The sequence below is a fragment of the Mus pahari genome, chromosome 2 (genome assembly GCF_900095145.1).
Source record: "Mus pahari chromosome 2, PAHARI_EIJ_v1.1, whole genome shotgun sequence".
In the NCBI taxonomy this organism is placed as follows: Eukaryota; Metazoa; Chordata; class Mammalia; order Rodentia; family Muridae; genus Mus; species Mus pahari.
Genome location: NC_034591.1, coordinates 58,363,032 through 58,380,214, shown reverse-complemented (window position 1 = coordinate 58,380,214; position 17,183 = coordinate 58,363,032). Strand labels below are relative to the sequence as shown.

Sequence of the window (17,183 nt, the reverse complement as noted above, 5' to 3'; positions counted from 1 at the left end):
AATGGGTGATGGGTTGATGGTGGACAGGTCTTGTGAAGCAGGACCATAGAGCCTCCAAGGACTTCTATTCTGAATGACATGGGAAGCATGGTAGATTTTGTTTTTGAGATAGGAGCTATTTTTAAAAGCCCACATTGGCATGGAATTTGCTATTCTTTATTGTGACAATTCTGGAATTCTGATTTCTTTTTAAAAAAAAACAGAAATATTATAAGAATACGTTTTTGTTTTAATCCCAGGTGTGGGGATATAGGGCTGCTTTGGACTGTCTGCAGCAGCTGACTATGATTTACCTCATGCTCTAGCAGAGGTGTGATTTTGCCAGCTACAGACAGTTTCTGTGGTTGTGTGACATTTGGAATTCTGGGAACTTTTCAGAGGGTACATAAGTGCTCAGGCCCTGAGAGGTGGGGTTGTCGGTTGTTCAGGGGGGTTGGTTGCAGTTTGTAGCTGTGCTCAAAGAAGTAAAGAAATTAGATTTAGGGATCTTTCTCTCTCCTCTACCCTTCTTTCTCACCTAGCTCCTGATAGGGGGTGAAACTGGTGGGGATAAAGGTTGAGAAAATAAGAACACAAAGAAGCAAAGACCATCCACAATCCTCCTGCCTCTGTACTGGGACTCTTAGTATGTCTCATCATGCCTGCTCACAGTAGTGTTTTGAATAGAGGTGCATCTGGAGCCTACTTGTTTTTTTTTGAGATCACTCGGCATCAGTGCTTAGAATAGACTGTGGGGAGCCAGGACCCAGACAGGAAGAAAATTTTGGAAAAACAAAAAGATAAGGAGAGGAGTGGTCTGTGTTAGTGGCCAGACACTGAGGGAAACAGATTTTGTGTGTTTTGGGAGATAGAGCCAATAGGATTTCCTGATGGGTTGGGATGGGATGGGAGAATGTGATCCTTGATCTTCATTGTCAGCTTCACTGAATCTGAATCACACAGGAGATGCCCCTAGAAGTGCCTTTGAGAGTGTTTCCAGAGAGAAGGGAGACCTACCCTTAATGGAAGCAGTGACATCCTGTGGACTAGGACCTCAGACACACATTCACACATTCTCCTCTCTCTGTCTCTGTCTCTGTCTCTCTCTGTATGTTTGTGTATTTATATCTGCTTGCTTTCTGTGCTTTCTGATTGCCCGCTGCCTCATGCTTCCAACACATGCCTTCTCACCATGGCAGACTCTTTCTTCAACTTCTGAGGCAAAGCCAGCGCTTCCTTCCCAAGTTTCTTCTTGCCATGGCTTTGGTCTACAAGACAGTAACTAATACTGAGACCAGAATCAAGGATAACACCAAGAGTTTTGAACTGAACTACTGGGAGGGTTGTATTGATCCATTTAAGATAATTAGAACATCCTGGGCATGCAGTACTTTTTGTTTGTTCGGTTGGTTGGTTTTTGTTTTTCGAGACAAGGTTTCTCTGTGTAGCCCTGGCTGTCCTGGAACTCACTCTGTAGACCAGGCTGGACTCAAACTCAGAAATCTGCCTGCCTCTGCCTCCCAAGTGCTGGGATTAAAGGTGTGTGCCACCACTGCCTGGCTGGCATGCAGTACTTGAGACAACTTTATGTCATTCAGCCAATACCATGACCACTTCATCTTCTCTTAAGGGTCTGAGCCTTCTCACCAGCTCATCTCTTTACCTGAAACTCTGGGTCCTCCCCCTGCCCCCTGCCCCCTGCCCTTTTCTTGTTTGTCTGCTAGAACACAGATGCAAACTCCTTCTGAGGGAAATTCCATGGCCTGGACCTTGTTCTCATACCCTCATACAAATACTACATCTCATTCCCACATTTTATATGTATAAGCTAGAATAATTGTTAAAGGAATTTTTAAAGAAGGGCTTTTAGGAGTCAGCCCAAGTTCACAAACAGCAAATCATGCCAAAGTAACCTCATCTTCTTTTCTTTCCTAGAGACAGATCTGTGATGTGGGAAACAGAGCGTTTATGATTTACTTCCAAGACATTCCTATGGAGAAGAAAGAGAAATAATGGGTGGGTCAATAATTCTTTGGGGTGTTTTTATGGCTGATAGAACAAAAACAGATAAACTCTACCAATCTGGAGTCTAATGGAAAACCATAGACTTCCACACTGAGGCTAATCCAGTTGCATATGTTATTTGTTATTGGCATAATAAACTACTGATTTGCAGTAATCAAAGCTGAGATTAATGCTCTGAGGAGCACAATTGGACATTAAGCCGACCATCACCCGAGCCAACAACACTGATTCCAAATCTGTCAGAAACTTGTAAGAAAGAAAAACTTTCTCATGAACACCCATGTAAAATCCTAGCTATTTATCAGGATCCAAGGGGCTTAGTCCAGGAGTGCAGGCCTCGAAAAGCAATCAAATATGACTTGTTAACACAATAAAGGAGAAGAATGCATACAATCTCAACAGGTAAGAAATACTTAATAAATTTCAGTAGCCATCATGAGACAAAACCTTAGTGTACTATGACTAAAGTGATATGAAATATATAAAACTTTGAATAGAAGAAACAATGCTGTATTTATTATAGATGGAGAAATTGCAGAAAGTTCATGGAGTATCTACCAACATACTTTCTGAATTAATACTAAGTGTAAAACTGTTGAATAGAAACTAAAACAACAACAACAGCAAACTGTCATTTTTTAAAAATGCACCAGTCTGGTCTCAAAGTCTTAGAGATCTGTCTGCTTCTACCTCCCATGTGCTGGGATGAAAGGCATGTACCACAAAGCCCAGCTTTAAATTGTTGAACTGTTAAGGAACAATAGTTAACAAATGATGTACAAAACCTCTAAACTAAAAATATAAAGCATTGCTAAGAGGAAGAGGACCTACATGATACACTCACGGATCTGGAAATTCTAAGTCAATTCTTCAGAAGTAGACAAGTTGACTCATAACTGTATGCAAAGGATCAAAGCACCTGAAGATAAGAGAAACTGTACTTCCATCTATTTATTGTAATGATAGGATACTTAGCTGTGGGTATACAAAGGTACTGGGGCAAACACATCTATCGATGGCACAAAACAGGATCCAGAAATACATGTGCGAGTACGCACGCATGTCACACACACACACACACACACACACACACACACACACACACACACACGATGTTTTGATTTATGACAAAGATATTTACAAACTCGGGGATTGGATGGTCTTCCTCACAAATGATCTTGGGGCATTTGGATTTCAAAATGATCCATCCCTTACTTCCCACCTGAAAGTCATCTGGAGATGGTGTGAAAGGCAAAGCAAATGAAATGTACAGAATAGTTTCAAAAGCTTGGAGGTGGGCAAGATTTCTTCAACAGAATAACAAAAGTAAGGCCATTAGAGAGTTTGACATTCTGACTTTACTATCAAATGGTTACACTAAGAAAATGATCAAGGGGACGGGGGTGGAGGGTGGGGGTGAGTAGCTGAGCTGGCAAAGTACTTGTTGCACAGTCGTGAGGACCTGAGTTCAAAGCCCAGGACTGGTGTGATGTCCATATGGCTGAGTCTAGTGATGTGCACTTGTAATCTCAGCAGTGGAGAGTGGAGACAGGGGGCTTGCTGGCTAGGCAGCCTACACTAATCACTAGTGAGAGACCTTGTTTCAGGAAGCAAAGAGGGTGGTTCTAGAGGAATGGCACTAAGGCGACTCTCTGGCCTCCACATACACAGCTATGTGTGGACATGGGCATGGGCATGTGTACACACTACACACACACACACACACACACACACACACACACTAATCAAGAAACAAGAAAACTTCAGACAAGGTGAAGTTATCCCCACTGCATTTATCTGACAAAAGATTTAGATCATATTAGGACAGCAATTAATTGGTCGGAGGGGGGAAAAAAGTCAAACACTTCTTTTAAAAAAGAAAAAAAAAAAATGAGCAAAGACCTCGCCAGCACAAAAGGGGATATTCAAATGTGAGGCGAGCATACGAAACAGCGCTCAAGATCATTGCTCATTAGAGAAATGCCCGTTAAAATGGCAATGGTGTGTCACTACCCAACCAGAAAGCAAGGGAAACAGCAGCGTGTGAAGGACAGGTGAAGTGGAGAGCTCCGCCTCTGATTGCCAAGGCAACAGCAGATGCAACCGATCCATGGTAAACAAGAAAGCCAAGGGCACCCCTGCTCTGTGACCCCGTCCCAGGACTGATCCCTAAGTGTTTTTCCTCAGTACGATCTTAACAGTTTGACTTAGAACATAGAAAACCTAGCAACTACCTACATGTCTATCAACAGAGGAACAAATGATCATCTATAGATCAGAGAACTATATAGCAATAAACAAGATGATTGCATTTATTTTAGTACCTGATTAGGGATAAATCTTACCAACACATCGAGGAAAAAAAAATAGCCAGGACAGAAAGGCACATCCTGTAAGTTTTCATTTACATAGGAGTCAAGAATGGGATATACAAGGCTGTGTAATAGATGCCAAAGAGTGGTCATCTTGAGGGGCAACGATGAGAACACGGCAAGAAGCATTCGGGGACCCCCGGCCCAGCACAGAAGCATACGGGGGCCCCCTGCCCAGCACAGAAGCATAAGGGGGCCCCCTGCCCAGCACAGAAGCATAAGGGGACCCCCTGCCCAGCACAGAAGCATACGGGGACCCCCTGCCCAGCACAGAAGCATAAGGGGGCCCCCTGCCCAGCACAGAAGCATACGGGGACCCCCTGCCCAGCACAGAAGCATAAGGGGGCCCCCTGTCCAGCACAGAAGCATAAGGTGACAACCCACCCCTGTCCCACCCAGCATAGAATTGGCTCTGAACCTTTTGTTGACTGGCAGTCATCAGGGTGTACACACAGAGTTTTATAATCAATATTTCTATATTAAAGTTATGCTAACTCAAAATCAATAAATAGTGTGTCAGATATCTTTAATTTGTGTAGACTGGAGTGAGATGAGGAAACCTCAAATGAGAATCAACATGTCTAAGTGGAAGGCTTCAAGTTGGGATCTAAAACATAGCTGTTCAGAGCTGGGATAACCTCCAGCAGTTCTCAGTGAAGAGGCCTTGATCAACAGTGAGCTTGTTGGGCTGTGCTGGGTCATCACTGGCAAGAGAGGAAGCTTGGCCCACTTTCCTGATAGAGCTCCTGCTCAGTGTCAGAAAGTGGCCACTGTCCTGTGCGAAAGAATTACACATCTGTCACTTCGGTGGTGGTTTTCAGACATGGACCACAATTTAAGAGCTAAGTTAATTCCCTTGGCTAATTCAGTGTTTTATTTTTTTCCTTTTGATTCCGTTGTGCTGTAGATTAGACCTAGGCACTCCACCACTGAACTACTTTTGAATCAGATTTTCAATCTCCTGCACGCGACTGAGGTTGCCATCTTTCGATGACTACATCGTTGTCACCTGCACCGTGTCCTGCCGGTCTCCCTGACTACACCGTTGTCCCCTGCACCGCGTCCTCCCTGACCTTGGGTCACACTACTTCCTTGTCTTTCCCACCCATTTCCTTGGAGGCCAGGTAACTCTCCTGATCTAACATGGATTCCCAACAGGTTCTCTCAAGGTGTGGCCACTGTTTGGAGCCTACAGGCAGGAAGTGGAAGAGGAGTGCGGGCAAGCAGAGTGAGGGAGGTTAAGACTTTCAGGGATGTCATGTCATGTCATGTGGGAGGTCACTATTTGAGCATTGCCAACTGGTTTAATGTGAAGACTGTCAAATGGGTTGCAGAATACCACCAATATATAACGTACCATGGTTGCCTCTGCCACCAACACTTCTGATTCCCACATCATCTCACATCCATGAAGAAGCTCTCCATAGTCCTGTCTGTTTTGCTCCTCATTATAAGAAACCTTTGACATGTTCACTTGTTAGATTCTAGTCAAGTGGGTTTGAGAATTTTGTCACTTCAGTTATTCCAATGTCTCTGCTTGCAGTTATTTAAGATCATTGTGATCTGTACAAAGATTTGTGCCAACTCTGGCTTATACTTTGGGGTAGAAAACCATACACTTAGACCTTCCATTAGCCCTGGACCTCACAGCAAGAGCACTTCCTGAGCTGGGAAGGGGGACTGGGACTGGTTAAATCCTCTCTCCTGTGGGACTTTCTCAACAGCTCTTTGCAGGGCCCCTGAGTCAGATAGCACCAGAGATGGACAAGGGTGTCCCTGACACAGCGCCTGTTGTGCTTGGCTGGGACAACATTTTCCTTAGAGACCCGAGAGAGGACTTGTCCCAGCATTTGAAGCTTTGAATGGCTATGTGGGATGTGGCAGGATTCCAAGGTGATCAATCTATGTCAAACAGCTAATCAGCTATGTCTTTGCTAATCAGCCGGCCTAATGCCACCCATATAGTTCAGAGAGGTCAAAAGACAGACAGGTCACACAGCTAAAAATCAGTTTACAGTTTAAACCAAGGCTTTCACCTCACTGATTGACAACTGTTAAGAAGAAGGGGATCGTGGGAAGAATGGGAATGGTAGAAAATAGAAACAAGGGTGGGAGAGAATGAGGGTCAGCTCTCGCCTGTACAATGACTTATCCCAGGGTTAACATCAGCTGTCAACCTGACACAGCTAGGGTCATCTAGGAGGCAAACTTGTGAGAGTGGCTGGGATGGAGTTTCTAGACTGGGTTGACTGAAGTGGAAGCCCCACTCTAAATCCAGGAGGCACCATTCTATGAAACAAAGTCTCACACTGCATAAAAAAAGGAAAGTGAGTGGATTACCACCAGATGCAATGTGGCTGGCTGCCTCAAGCTCCTTCGTTCATGCCCCAGCCCCTCACCCCCGCCCCCCCCCGTCCACCCCACTCCCACTTCTCTCCCCTCATCCCCCATACATGCTTTTTTCCTGGGGCTCATTTACAGTTCATCCCCCTAATTCTAGACGTTCGTCCCCTGTTTGACACACTGGTATCTATTTCCACCACCATAAAGCTCGGGGAAAGAAAGCATAATTACAGAAATAAGGTTTTACTCATTTATGTTTTTTAAAAAATAAACTTGATTCCCTGCTAAGTCAAGAGCCTCGTAGCACCCAAGATACAAGAGAGGTGAAATGGGTCAGTGGAAGAGCACCAGTTGCCAAGTCTGATGTCCCAAGTCAATCCCTGAAACTCACACATCGGAAGGAAAGGACTAACTCCGGCAAACTGTTCTCTGCCCTCCACGAATGCACCATGGGAAACTCCCCCATGCCTCCTCCCACAGACAGATACATGTAAAAAAGGAAGAACATTTGAAGACCAAAAACATAAAATCATTTCAACAACACTTTGAAATTTACAAAGACGTGTTATGAGGCAAAGAAAACCTTGAGCATCCAAATTGATGGCACATAGCCCTGGCTGTTCCCGCATCCCGGGCCTCACAGGCACTCAGGCCCTAGGAAGATGGTGTCCAAGTGCGAACCATCATGCTGTGAAAACCCGTGCAATGGCCATCTCCAGGACCAGCTGTGTCTCTGCTAAAGCAAGGAGTTGGGAAACTCACAGGCAACAGGCAGGGCCACTCTGTGTGATTTTACCCAGGATGCCCAGTGCATTGTGCTTCACATAAAAACAGAGGCCTGCCATAAAAACAGAGAGGGAGCCAAACAGACAAGTTTGCTCCTGCACATTTTGGGGTGCTCACTCGTCTCACTGGATGTTTGAGCTGTCGGGAAGAACTGCCTTGCTCTAGGCCTATCATGTGGGTTGGCCTTTATTAATTAATTAATAATATTATTGTTATTAATTTCTTTCTTACTCACTTTATAGACCAGAATGGCTTCAAACTCAGTGATCTACCAGTCTCTGCCTCCTGAGGGACCAAAGGTGTGCATTACCATGCCTGGCTGAGTTGACCTTTCCTAAGAAATGTCCAAGGAGAGTTGAGTGGAAGGAGGAAAAAGAAAGAAGGAAAGGAAAAAAAAAAAGTTTTCAGGCTTGGCCAAAGAGATAAGAGCTTCCTTAGGGCATATGTGGCAACCGTTCTCATCACGGGAACACAGGAATCTGAGAACCTGTTTCCTAGCCGCTTCCTTTAAGGGACAGACAGGGACCAGGAGCAAATGGATAGATTTGTCAAAACTGTGGGAGGAAAGGTACCAGTTGTGCGGGTAAAGACAGGTTAAAGAAGGCAATTTTATGGTACATGGACTAGCATGGAATCCCCAAGGCCCCAGCACAGGTGGGTCTGACCTGCTGGTGGCTGTGAATGGAGCTTTCTGGACAGTTAGCACTTAAAGGAACTGCTGCCCTCTGGGTTTCTTTGAACACTGTGCCACTTTGATATAAAGGGATAAAGTTACCAGGGACTAATTTGACTCCTGACTTTGGCTATCTCTGTGGCCACGTTGTGGCCTCATGGTGACTTGGTCTTGGGAGTGTGATGGCCACAGGATAAGTGGATGAGGGGGTCTTTTGAGAGGCTAAATTTAAGGCCGCCAGGGCCCTCAGGGTTTATGGTCCAAGAGAAAACCTCTCACGAGAATCAATCACATGGCTTTAGATGAGACGGGTGTGATTCAACCTGTCCCTAGAGAGGTGGTCTCTGAGCTGTTCATATGGGCCTGAGGGCTAGTACTCACCCATCCAGACATGCAATGGCCTTACTTCCCTCCTCTGCTCTCTATCCAAGCTGCCAAGACAGGAACCAGTGTGCCTATAGCTCTAGCTCTCCACGCTACCACTTTGGGTGAGAACTCATGGCACCAGGGTATCATGGTAGATGATCGAACCCATCTCCTTCATGTCCCCGTCCAACTGGGCCAACAAAACATAGGCTAAAGACCAGGGGACCTCATCACCCTTCCCAAGAAATAATTCCATCACTAGTTGTGGACATTTCTGCCAGCTCCTGTGGTCTCAGCTCCAGTTTCCGTTGATATTCAAAACAAAACAAGCCACCCTCAAGTTCAAGATAACCAAGAAGAAGGAATTAAAAATATTTAAGTAAAAATCCCAAAGATTCAAGCTGCTGGGATGATGGAGGGTTTACAGATTCTAAGAAGATTGGTCATCATTGGGCTTAATGATCATCTCTGGGTTCAAGGTTTAGTGGATCTGTCTCAGGAAGTACCAGGAGTGCCAACAGAGGTGGAGGGATAAGGACAAGATGGAGCCAGGATGTGCCTCACAAAAAGAGCTGAGGGAAACTACAACCTGAGAGCTGTCACTATTGAGTCTGGAATTTGTAATCTATTCAGCCCAGGATTTTAGAGTTTGGGAAAAAAAAAAAGTTATGTCCCCAACGTCTTCTTACAAGATAGATTCTCTTCCTATGGCTCAGCCAGGCTTTGAACTTGTGACTATCCCACTTCAGTCTCCCACATACAGGAATTCTAAGCCTGCGCCTCCATGCCCAGCTGAAAAAGAATACTTCACTCAATGATTTTTTTTGGGGGGGGGTGGGATTCAATATTTGCTCAGAACTGATGTTTGTTAGAGTCCCCTGTCATGTCACCTCAGCTCCATGGGTCCCCCCTGAGCTGCTCACAGTGCACATCAGATTCCAGCGCTTCGCATAACCATGCTCTACCAACTTGTCCTTGAAGCTACATGACTCAAAAACGGGATGTGTGAGCAGCAGTGGGCTTTCAACGGTGGAAAATGAAGCTATGTGTTATTTAAGTTCCTTTTCATTTAATGCATCAAACTAATATGCCGAAGTGTTTCTGTATCACAAGGGACCTCTTGGTAGACGCTTGCATGGAGTAAGCGTTTAATGTTTACCGAGTGAATGTATAATGAAGCTGAACACTTAAGTAAACATGGCTTATTAAAGGGAAGGAGGCCTGGTGTCGGTGGGGGGAAAGCACGCCTCACTAATCTCCTTGAGTTCTTTGAGCAGATAAATAAGCATATGGAAAAGAGGGAACCACAGAACCGGGTTTAATTTGACTTTCAGAAACCTGTGAGAAAATCCCACTCGAATGACTGTGTGTTTTTTTGTTATAAAGTGAGTCACCAGGGTTGTTTTATCATGAATATGGAATTGCTTTAAAGACCATAAACAAAGCTGAAGATAAGCAGAGTCATCCCAGATGGAAGATTATCTTCAGGGTTTCCTAGAGATCTAATCTACGATGGGTCTCTGTGAATGACCTTGCTGGGGAGGAGATAGGGGCTCCCCAGGCTCAGGCATTCCTCACACTGCAGAGCCGGTCCGGCCTGTGGACATTTGAATATTCCACGGGATTCAGAAAAGATGTGGTATTACCCACTTTTCTCATTGCCATGGCCAAATAAATACCTGACCCGAGATAACTTACTCTTACTGACTGGTTCTTCCTCATGGTGTTATGTAAACTATGTCATGGTGAGGAAGCCCTGGTAGTGATAGCAGCTCACCGTGCTGCGGCAGGAGCATGAAGCTACTGGTTCATATCTTGGTAGACCAAAAGCTGAGACAGACAGCCTTCTAGTTGCTAAGACTCACTCTCCAGGGACCCACTGCCTCCATCCACGATCGCTCTCCTGAAAAATTCTACAGCCTTCTAAACCAACAGCATCATCTGGGGAGCAAGTCATCAAACCCGTGGGCACACTGGGAGGCGTTTCCCAGGCAAACCATAACAGGCACTAGGCGTTTGGACCGTAGAGGGGGTGTAGAGAAAAACAGACCTTAGGCTTGAAAAATAAATCACCGAGTCAGGACAAAAGCCAGAAGTCTCAGATGGGCTCAGTAATAAAGATAGATGATGCAGGTGACCGAGAGTCTGCTTCTGAGAAGGAAAATGTGGGAGGAGGCTGGGAAGCCTTCCTGGAGGAGGCAGAATCTGAGAGCCTTGAGGAGCAGCTGGGTTTTGCACGGGTGCTGAGGAGGTGAAGCACTGAAAGCAGGCAATGGGTACTGAGCAATTGTTGGACCTGCCACACACCGCGCAGGGCCACAGCTTGTTATGAGCCGCACCATCTAACTTAACAACAGCCTAGTAAAGTAGCTTGTATATCCCCAGTTTCCAAAGGAGGAACAAGAAGCTTTAAGAAGTTTGGAGCTCACGTTGCTAATAAGCACAACCCCTGTTGTTATATTACCTCTTATTGTAGGAATTATCAGCATGTGCAAAGCTCTGGGGGACTAGGGAAAGACTAGAGAGGCCAGGATGACGGGAGGGACACCTCATATTGGAGAGATTGGGTTGGTACACGGGAATTGTCTCAGTTACAGATGCTCGTCCATCTTGCAGGAAGACCTCAAAACCTGAGCTCTTCCTCCTTGTTAGATGCAAGGGGACGCTGGGCCTTAGCCTGGAATTTGGGGCTCATGACCTAGTTTGGGGGAAGGATATTAAAGAGGGCCTCCCCCCCCCAAAAAAAAATAGTGTGGGAGAGACGCTGACAGAGGCCAAGGGCAACTGTACTTAGTGGTCTCTGCTACAAGAGTGCATTGGGTCTGTTTGCACCACACTTGCCCATCAGAGGGCAGCCTTCTTCGGGGCCAGCTCTCCTGCCCAGAGGCTGTCTCAGGTGTGGTGGGAAGTCGCATAGAGACCCACGACTCTGGTGCCCATGTCACCTTCAGGGGCTCAGGGGGGCTCAGGAAGCACGACGGGAGCCCGGGGACCCTTGTTGCCTGTTTGAGTGTGACTTGGTGCTGTGTGCTCTTGGATGGATATCCTCTTAACTTGCAAGCCTGGCTGAAGGAAGCATCAGGCTCCCTCTTTCAGATCCCAGCAGGCCAAAGCTTGCCAAGGGCCTTTGGGCGGAAGATCATTCTCAGAACAGCAGGGAGCAGCTAAGCTTCTATGACTCCTTTAGCCACTCCAAGGACACAGAGGCAGGGGGCCAAGTGGTCACCTTTCTCTAGTGCCACGTGGGATGTGGAGCTGGACACAGTGTTTTGGGGGCTGGAAGATGAGCTCATTTGGGGTTTAGAGTGAGTGGTCAGTTACTCTGTTTAGCTTTGATGTGTAGAAATGTCACCCGAGACTCCTATTGTGGTAGTGAAGTACAGAGAGGACTGGACTTGAAATGGGAGGTGGTCTTCATACCTCTGCCCATCCTCAAGGCAGTCTGTGACTAGGCTGGCCATGTAACTTTTGTGGGTCTCAGTTTCCTTGTCTGTGAAATGGACAGGCTCACAGTATCAATCTTATAGATTATTTTCATGTTATGTGTAGGAGTGTTTGCCTGCATGTTTGTCCGGCACTACATGGGTAGAGTGCCGGCAGAGGCCAGAAGTTGGCGTTAGATCCCCTAGAACTGGAATCACAGGGAAATGCACACTGTCGTGTGGGTGCTGAAAGCCACGCCCAGTTCCTCTGCAAAAGCAGCAAGTGCTTTGAAGAGCTGAGTCTGTCCACCTCTCCTGTCTTCTTAGGATGATCAAAAACCCCCTCTGGATTGCTCACATAGTAGAACAAGCGGAGGTTGCCTGTTGTTTTATGGCTTCATCTCAAGCATCGCACAGCCTTAAGTATCCACAGGCCCCTGTAAAGTCAGATTCAGCAGCACAATGGAAGGTGAAGGCAGGAGAATTCCTACAAGTTCACTGCCAGCTAGTGTGGTGTATGCAGCAGCAAGTGACAAGAGCTTCCGTTTCAAATAAGGTGGAAGGCAAGAACAGACAGGTGCCTGGGCTTGCCCTCTGATCTCTACATCTCTCTACACCCCCTGAAGCCTGCAGGCACCCACACTCCTACACTTAAACATGCACATGCGCTGTCTCTCTGTCTCTGTCTGTCTCTCTTACACACACACACACACACACACACACACACACACACACAAACACACACACACACATTTTTAATTTGACCAGGAAAGAGATGGCTGATACTGTGGTTGTCAAAATTTGCACAAGCACCTGTTTATTAACTCACCTGAGACTCTCTCTAAGAATCAACATGAAGGTCACTAACCTTCTTTGTTAGAGTTTCTGTCTTCTCACTGTGAGGAAATGTGGGCAGTACTAAACACCACCGCTTCTGCTATTTGAAATTTGTTCATTAGAGATAAAAAGCAGGAGAAGAGGGCTGGAGACTTGAACTGACACCGGGGTCCTCTGTAGACTCCTGCTGTTAATCTGTGGGGGCTAATTTCCCTACTGATATTGTTTATCTTTATTCTGTAGCTTACATGCTTCCTAAGAAAGATGTAAGTACAGACCCTCAAAGCTTGCTCTCCCGCTGCTATTTATTAACCTTGCTTGGTATTTCTCAGTCACGTGGCCCACGCCCCATGGCTCCTCTAGCTTTGAACACAGCTTTAGCCAACTCCCCTGGCTGTAGCATTTCTACCAGCACCAATTTCTCTTCTGCTCTAGTTTTCTTGGAGTGTTTCCTAGGTATAAATGCCAACTTTGCAGCCGTTGTGGGCATTTCTCAGGAACTCTTTCAGAAGTTTTGAGGGGAGCAGACCTCGGCCCCGTAGAAGCTACTTAATTTGCTTCTTGTTTGTGGTGGTTTGAATGAGAATATCCCCCCAGAGGCTCAGATATTTGAACACTTGGCCCCCAGTCACAGGTGCTGTTTGGAAAAGTTGTGGAACCTTTGTGAAATCTTCCTAGGAGAAGTACGTCACCGGGGAAAGGGCTTCTACTGTTTGTAGGGTCACCTCACTTCCTGCTTTCTCTCTGCTTCCTGCTTCCATTTGAGGATGTCAGTTCTCGGTTTACCTATCTGGCCACCGTGTCTGCTGTTTGCTGCCATGCTTCCCTGCCAAGATGGACTCTAATCTCTCTGGAACCGTAAGCTGAAATAAGCTCTTCTTCTATAAATTACTTTGAACATGGTGTTTTATCACAGTAGCAGCAACAACAGAAAAATACCTAATATCCTTGTTGGTGTGCTAAGCACCCTGACTGAAAGCAATTTAGAGAGGAAAGGGTTTATTTCAATTTACAGCTGCCACTATCAATGGGGGTCAGGGCAGGATCTCAAGGCAGGAATCTGGGAGCAGGAGCTGAGGCAGAGACCATGGAGGGACACTGCTTGCTGGCTTGCTTCCAGGCTTATGCCCACCTACCTGTCTGATATAACCCAGGGCCACCTGTCTAGGGATGAAACTGCCCACAGCCGGCTGAGACATCTAACATCAACTAACAATCAAGAAAATGCCCCCACAGGCATGCCCACGGGTCAGTCTGATAGAGGCAACTTTTCTGCCGGGGTTCCCTTTTCCTACGTGTCTCAGACTGTCAACCGAGGTTAACTGTCACAAGCCACCCCTCCATCCCCATATTCTTAAGGATGACACAGAGAGGAACCCACATACCGTTCTGTTGGGAAAGTTACTGAAGTTCTCAACCAACACCTGCTTGATCATGTCTGGCTCTGAAATGACAACGTGCATCCGACGGCCAAGATAGTACCTAGGAGGGGACAAACAAAACTGATTTAAAATGTGACATTGGTATTACCCACTCTTCCTACCTCCCAAAAGAATGCACGGTGGCTTAGGATGAAGGGTGGATGCTAAGCGGGGAATTAATACATAGAGATTGGAGAACACAGGCTCCAATGGTAAGCAGTCATAAATCTGCAGCAAAGTGCCACCAAAGCTCTTCCCATCAATACTTGTGGACTGCCACCTTGTCCCAGAACTGGAAAGTCAGATGAAACACAGTCCCTGACTCAGGCAGCTTAGGAAAAACAGATCAATAAATGTCGACACCCTAACGAGGGCTCCCAAGATCCAGCAGTAGGATGGAGGGGAAATGGCCGAGTTTTCCAAACGTGAGAGATCTGCATTTTAAAACAAAGACATTTATACTAATTCTACACTGGAAGGATAAGCAGATGTTTGTGAGACTATGGGAATAATTAATCTGCTTCAGGAAGCCTGAACTTTGTACAAGGAAGTTCAGCAGATACAGCATCTGAGGAGCGGAGACAGCCTCAGCCAGTCACCTGATGCTGGTGAGCTCTGGCCAGAGGAAGTGCTTACAGATGCGGCTTATCTTTATGGACATAGAAGGACCCAACCCACCAAGACCCAGTTCCTGCCTCTGGGGCAGGGGGGTGGAGATGGGGGGGTGGGGAGCGGACTTCATCTGATGGGAGTAACAGAATGGCAAGTAGCACACAGCAGGACTCCTAGGTCAGTGTCTGGGGCGGTGACGTGAAGAATTCCCAGAGATGGTTCCCAAACTGAGTTTCTGAAGATGAGCCTGAGTTGGTCCAAGTAGTTGGATGGAGAAGATGTGTGAATGGGTTGGGCAAAGAAGTCAGCGTTAGCACTGGGTCAGGCCCCCTTCTGCCTGCTTAAGTACCACCGTGAGTAAACTAGAAACCAACTGTGCACAGTGAAGTTGAGTAATTACAGGAACACCAGGCATGCTTCCAGTGTGTGAGATGACATGTTCCTTGGTGTAACTGGCTGACCGGTATAGTCTGTTCAGAGCACCATGGGTCAGACTTTAGAAGGGATGTAACTTTTTTTTTTAAGCAGCTGAGTTTGCTCTAGTATTCTGACTCAGCTTTCGTAAGCCAAAATGGTGTTCATTTTAAAATCATTTTCCCTAACACCAAATAGGAAAAAATAAGAAGAGAGGGGCTGGTGAGGTGGCCCAATTGGCAGAGTACCTGTCACATAAGCACGATGACATGAGCTCCGGTCCCCAGCATTTATGTAAAGAAAGCTGGGTGTGGCAGTGCGCCTCTGGAACCCCAGGGCTGGGGTATGGAGACAGATGGATTCTCAGAATCACAGGCCAGCCAGCTGTGAGCCCTGGGCCCAGTGAGAGACCATGTCTCAAACAAAACGGAGAGTAATTAAGGCTGAAGCCCAGAATTGGCCTGTGGTCTCCACGTGCTTGCACACACATGTGCACCCACATGCACATGTGCACGACACTTGAGTGAGCCGCACAATAGAACACATGTGCACACACACTTTTTACTTTTTTTTTTTTTTAAGGAAAAAAAGATTTATCTGGTTCCTATTAGGCACTCAGAAAATATGCAACCAAGTGATCCTATTTTACAAAATTGTTAAGGATGTCTGCGGACCACAGGAATTCAACAGATGCGGTGCGCTGGAGAGGAGGCCACCAACTAGTTGTACTGTTTTTAACCAAGAACACTGAGAATAACCCAGCCCAGCCATAAACCGACACTTTTCTAAACTCTGTGGCAGGTGTCACAGAGTCTTCTGGGAACCAGAGCAAGCTAAGGATGCCCAGCTGAGAAGAGCAAGCACGTGCAGGATGCTGTCTACATTAAGGAGGGTCCAGACCTTCACCTCTACCCAAAGCAGGGCTTCTCAGATTTAAAGTGTGCATAAAATCACCTTCATCTGAAGAAATTCTAGCTGGAAAAAAAAAAGGCCAATTTGAAAAAAGACTATAGAAAAAATATCAAGGAGCCAAATGAACCTCAAATGGGGTAAACGCAAATACACACACCCCAAGGCATGTCACAACTGAGCGTCTGGGAGAAAAATGCTCAAAAGAAAGAAGAAACATCTTTAAAAGGGCCCCTTGTGGTGATATTAATTCAAAGGACAGCAAATTTCTCAGCAGGAATCATGGAGACTGACACTCACAAGATAGTTGGCTAGGTAAGAGAGCTGGTGCAAACGTGAGGTCTGAGTTCATCTCCCAGAACTCATCACGAAGCCGGATACTTCAGTGGTTCTATAACCCTAGTATGTGGAGACAGGAGGACAGCTGGGTGGCTTAGTGCCAGGTTCTGTGAGAGACCCTGTCGTAAGAGAATAAGATGGGGGAGTGGCAGCAAGATCCTTGAGGCCCTCCTTCAGTTTCTGCATACACAGGTGCATGCACCTACACATATATGAACAATACACAAAGCAGGGGAGAGAAGGAGCAGGGAGGGGTGGGAGGGAGAGGAAGAGACAGACAGACAGACAAAAAGACCCTGGAAACTAGAGGACTGGAGTTGACTTGCTCAATACTGAAATTAAGTTCAGATTCCCAGCACCCATGCGGAAAAACATTGGGCATGATGGTGCATACCTGTAATCTAACACCGAAGAGGAGGAGACAGGAGAACCCTTGTCAATCTTGTCAATCAGTGAGCTCCAATTTCAGTGAAAGACTGTCTCAAAGCACAAAGTTGAGAGATAGAGGAGGACATGCAGCATTGATATCTGACTTCCACACACATGTGCATGTGCACATGCACAGATATGGATATATACACAGGTCAAAATCATGGAGGTCAGAAGGAATTGGTACATTGTCAAGTGGTACAAGCAAACAATTTCCCATTATCTCTTTGGTGAATTTCAGGAAACAGGTTTAAAA

General features: G+C 46.2%; 1 protein-coding gene across 1 annotated transcript in view; it reads right to left on the bottom strand.

Annotated features, from left to right (window-relative positions):
* The window catches only part of Tbxas1 (thromboxane A synthase 1), a 165,139-nt gene that overhangs the window by 88,841 nt on the left and 59,115 nt on the right, over positions 1-17,183 (bottom strand). Inside the window, exon 4 of the mRNA XM_021191345.1 lies at positions 14,189-14,285. Coding sequence (XP_021047004.1) covers positions 14,189-14,285 — 97 coding nt within the window. The remainder of the gene's footprint in view (positions 1-14,188; positions 14,286-17,183) is intronic.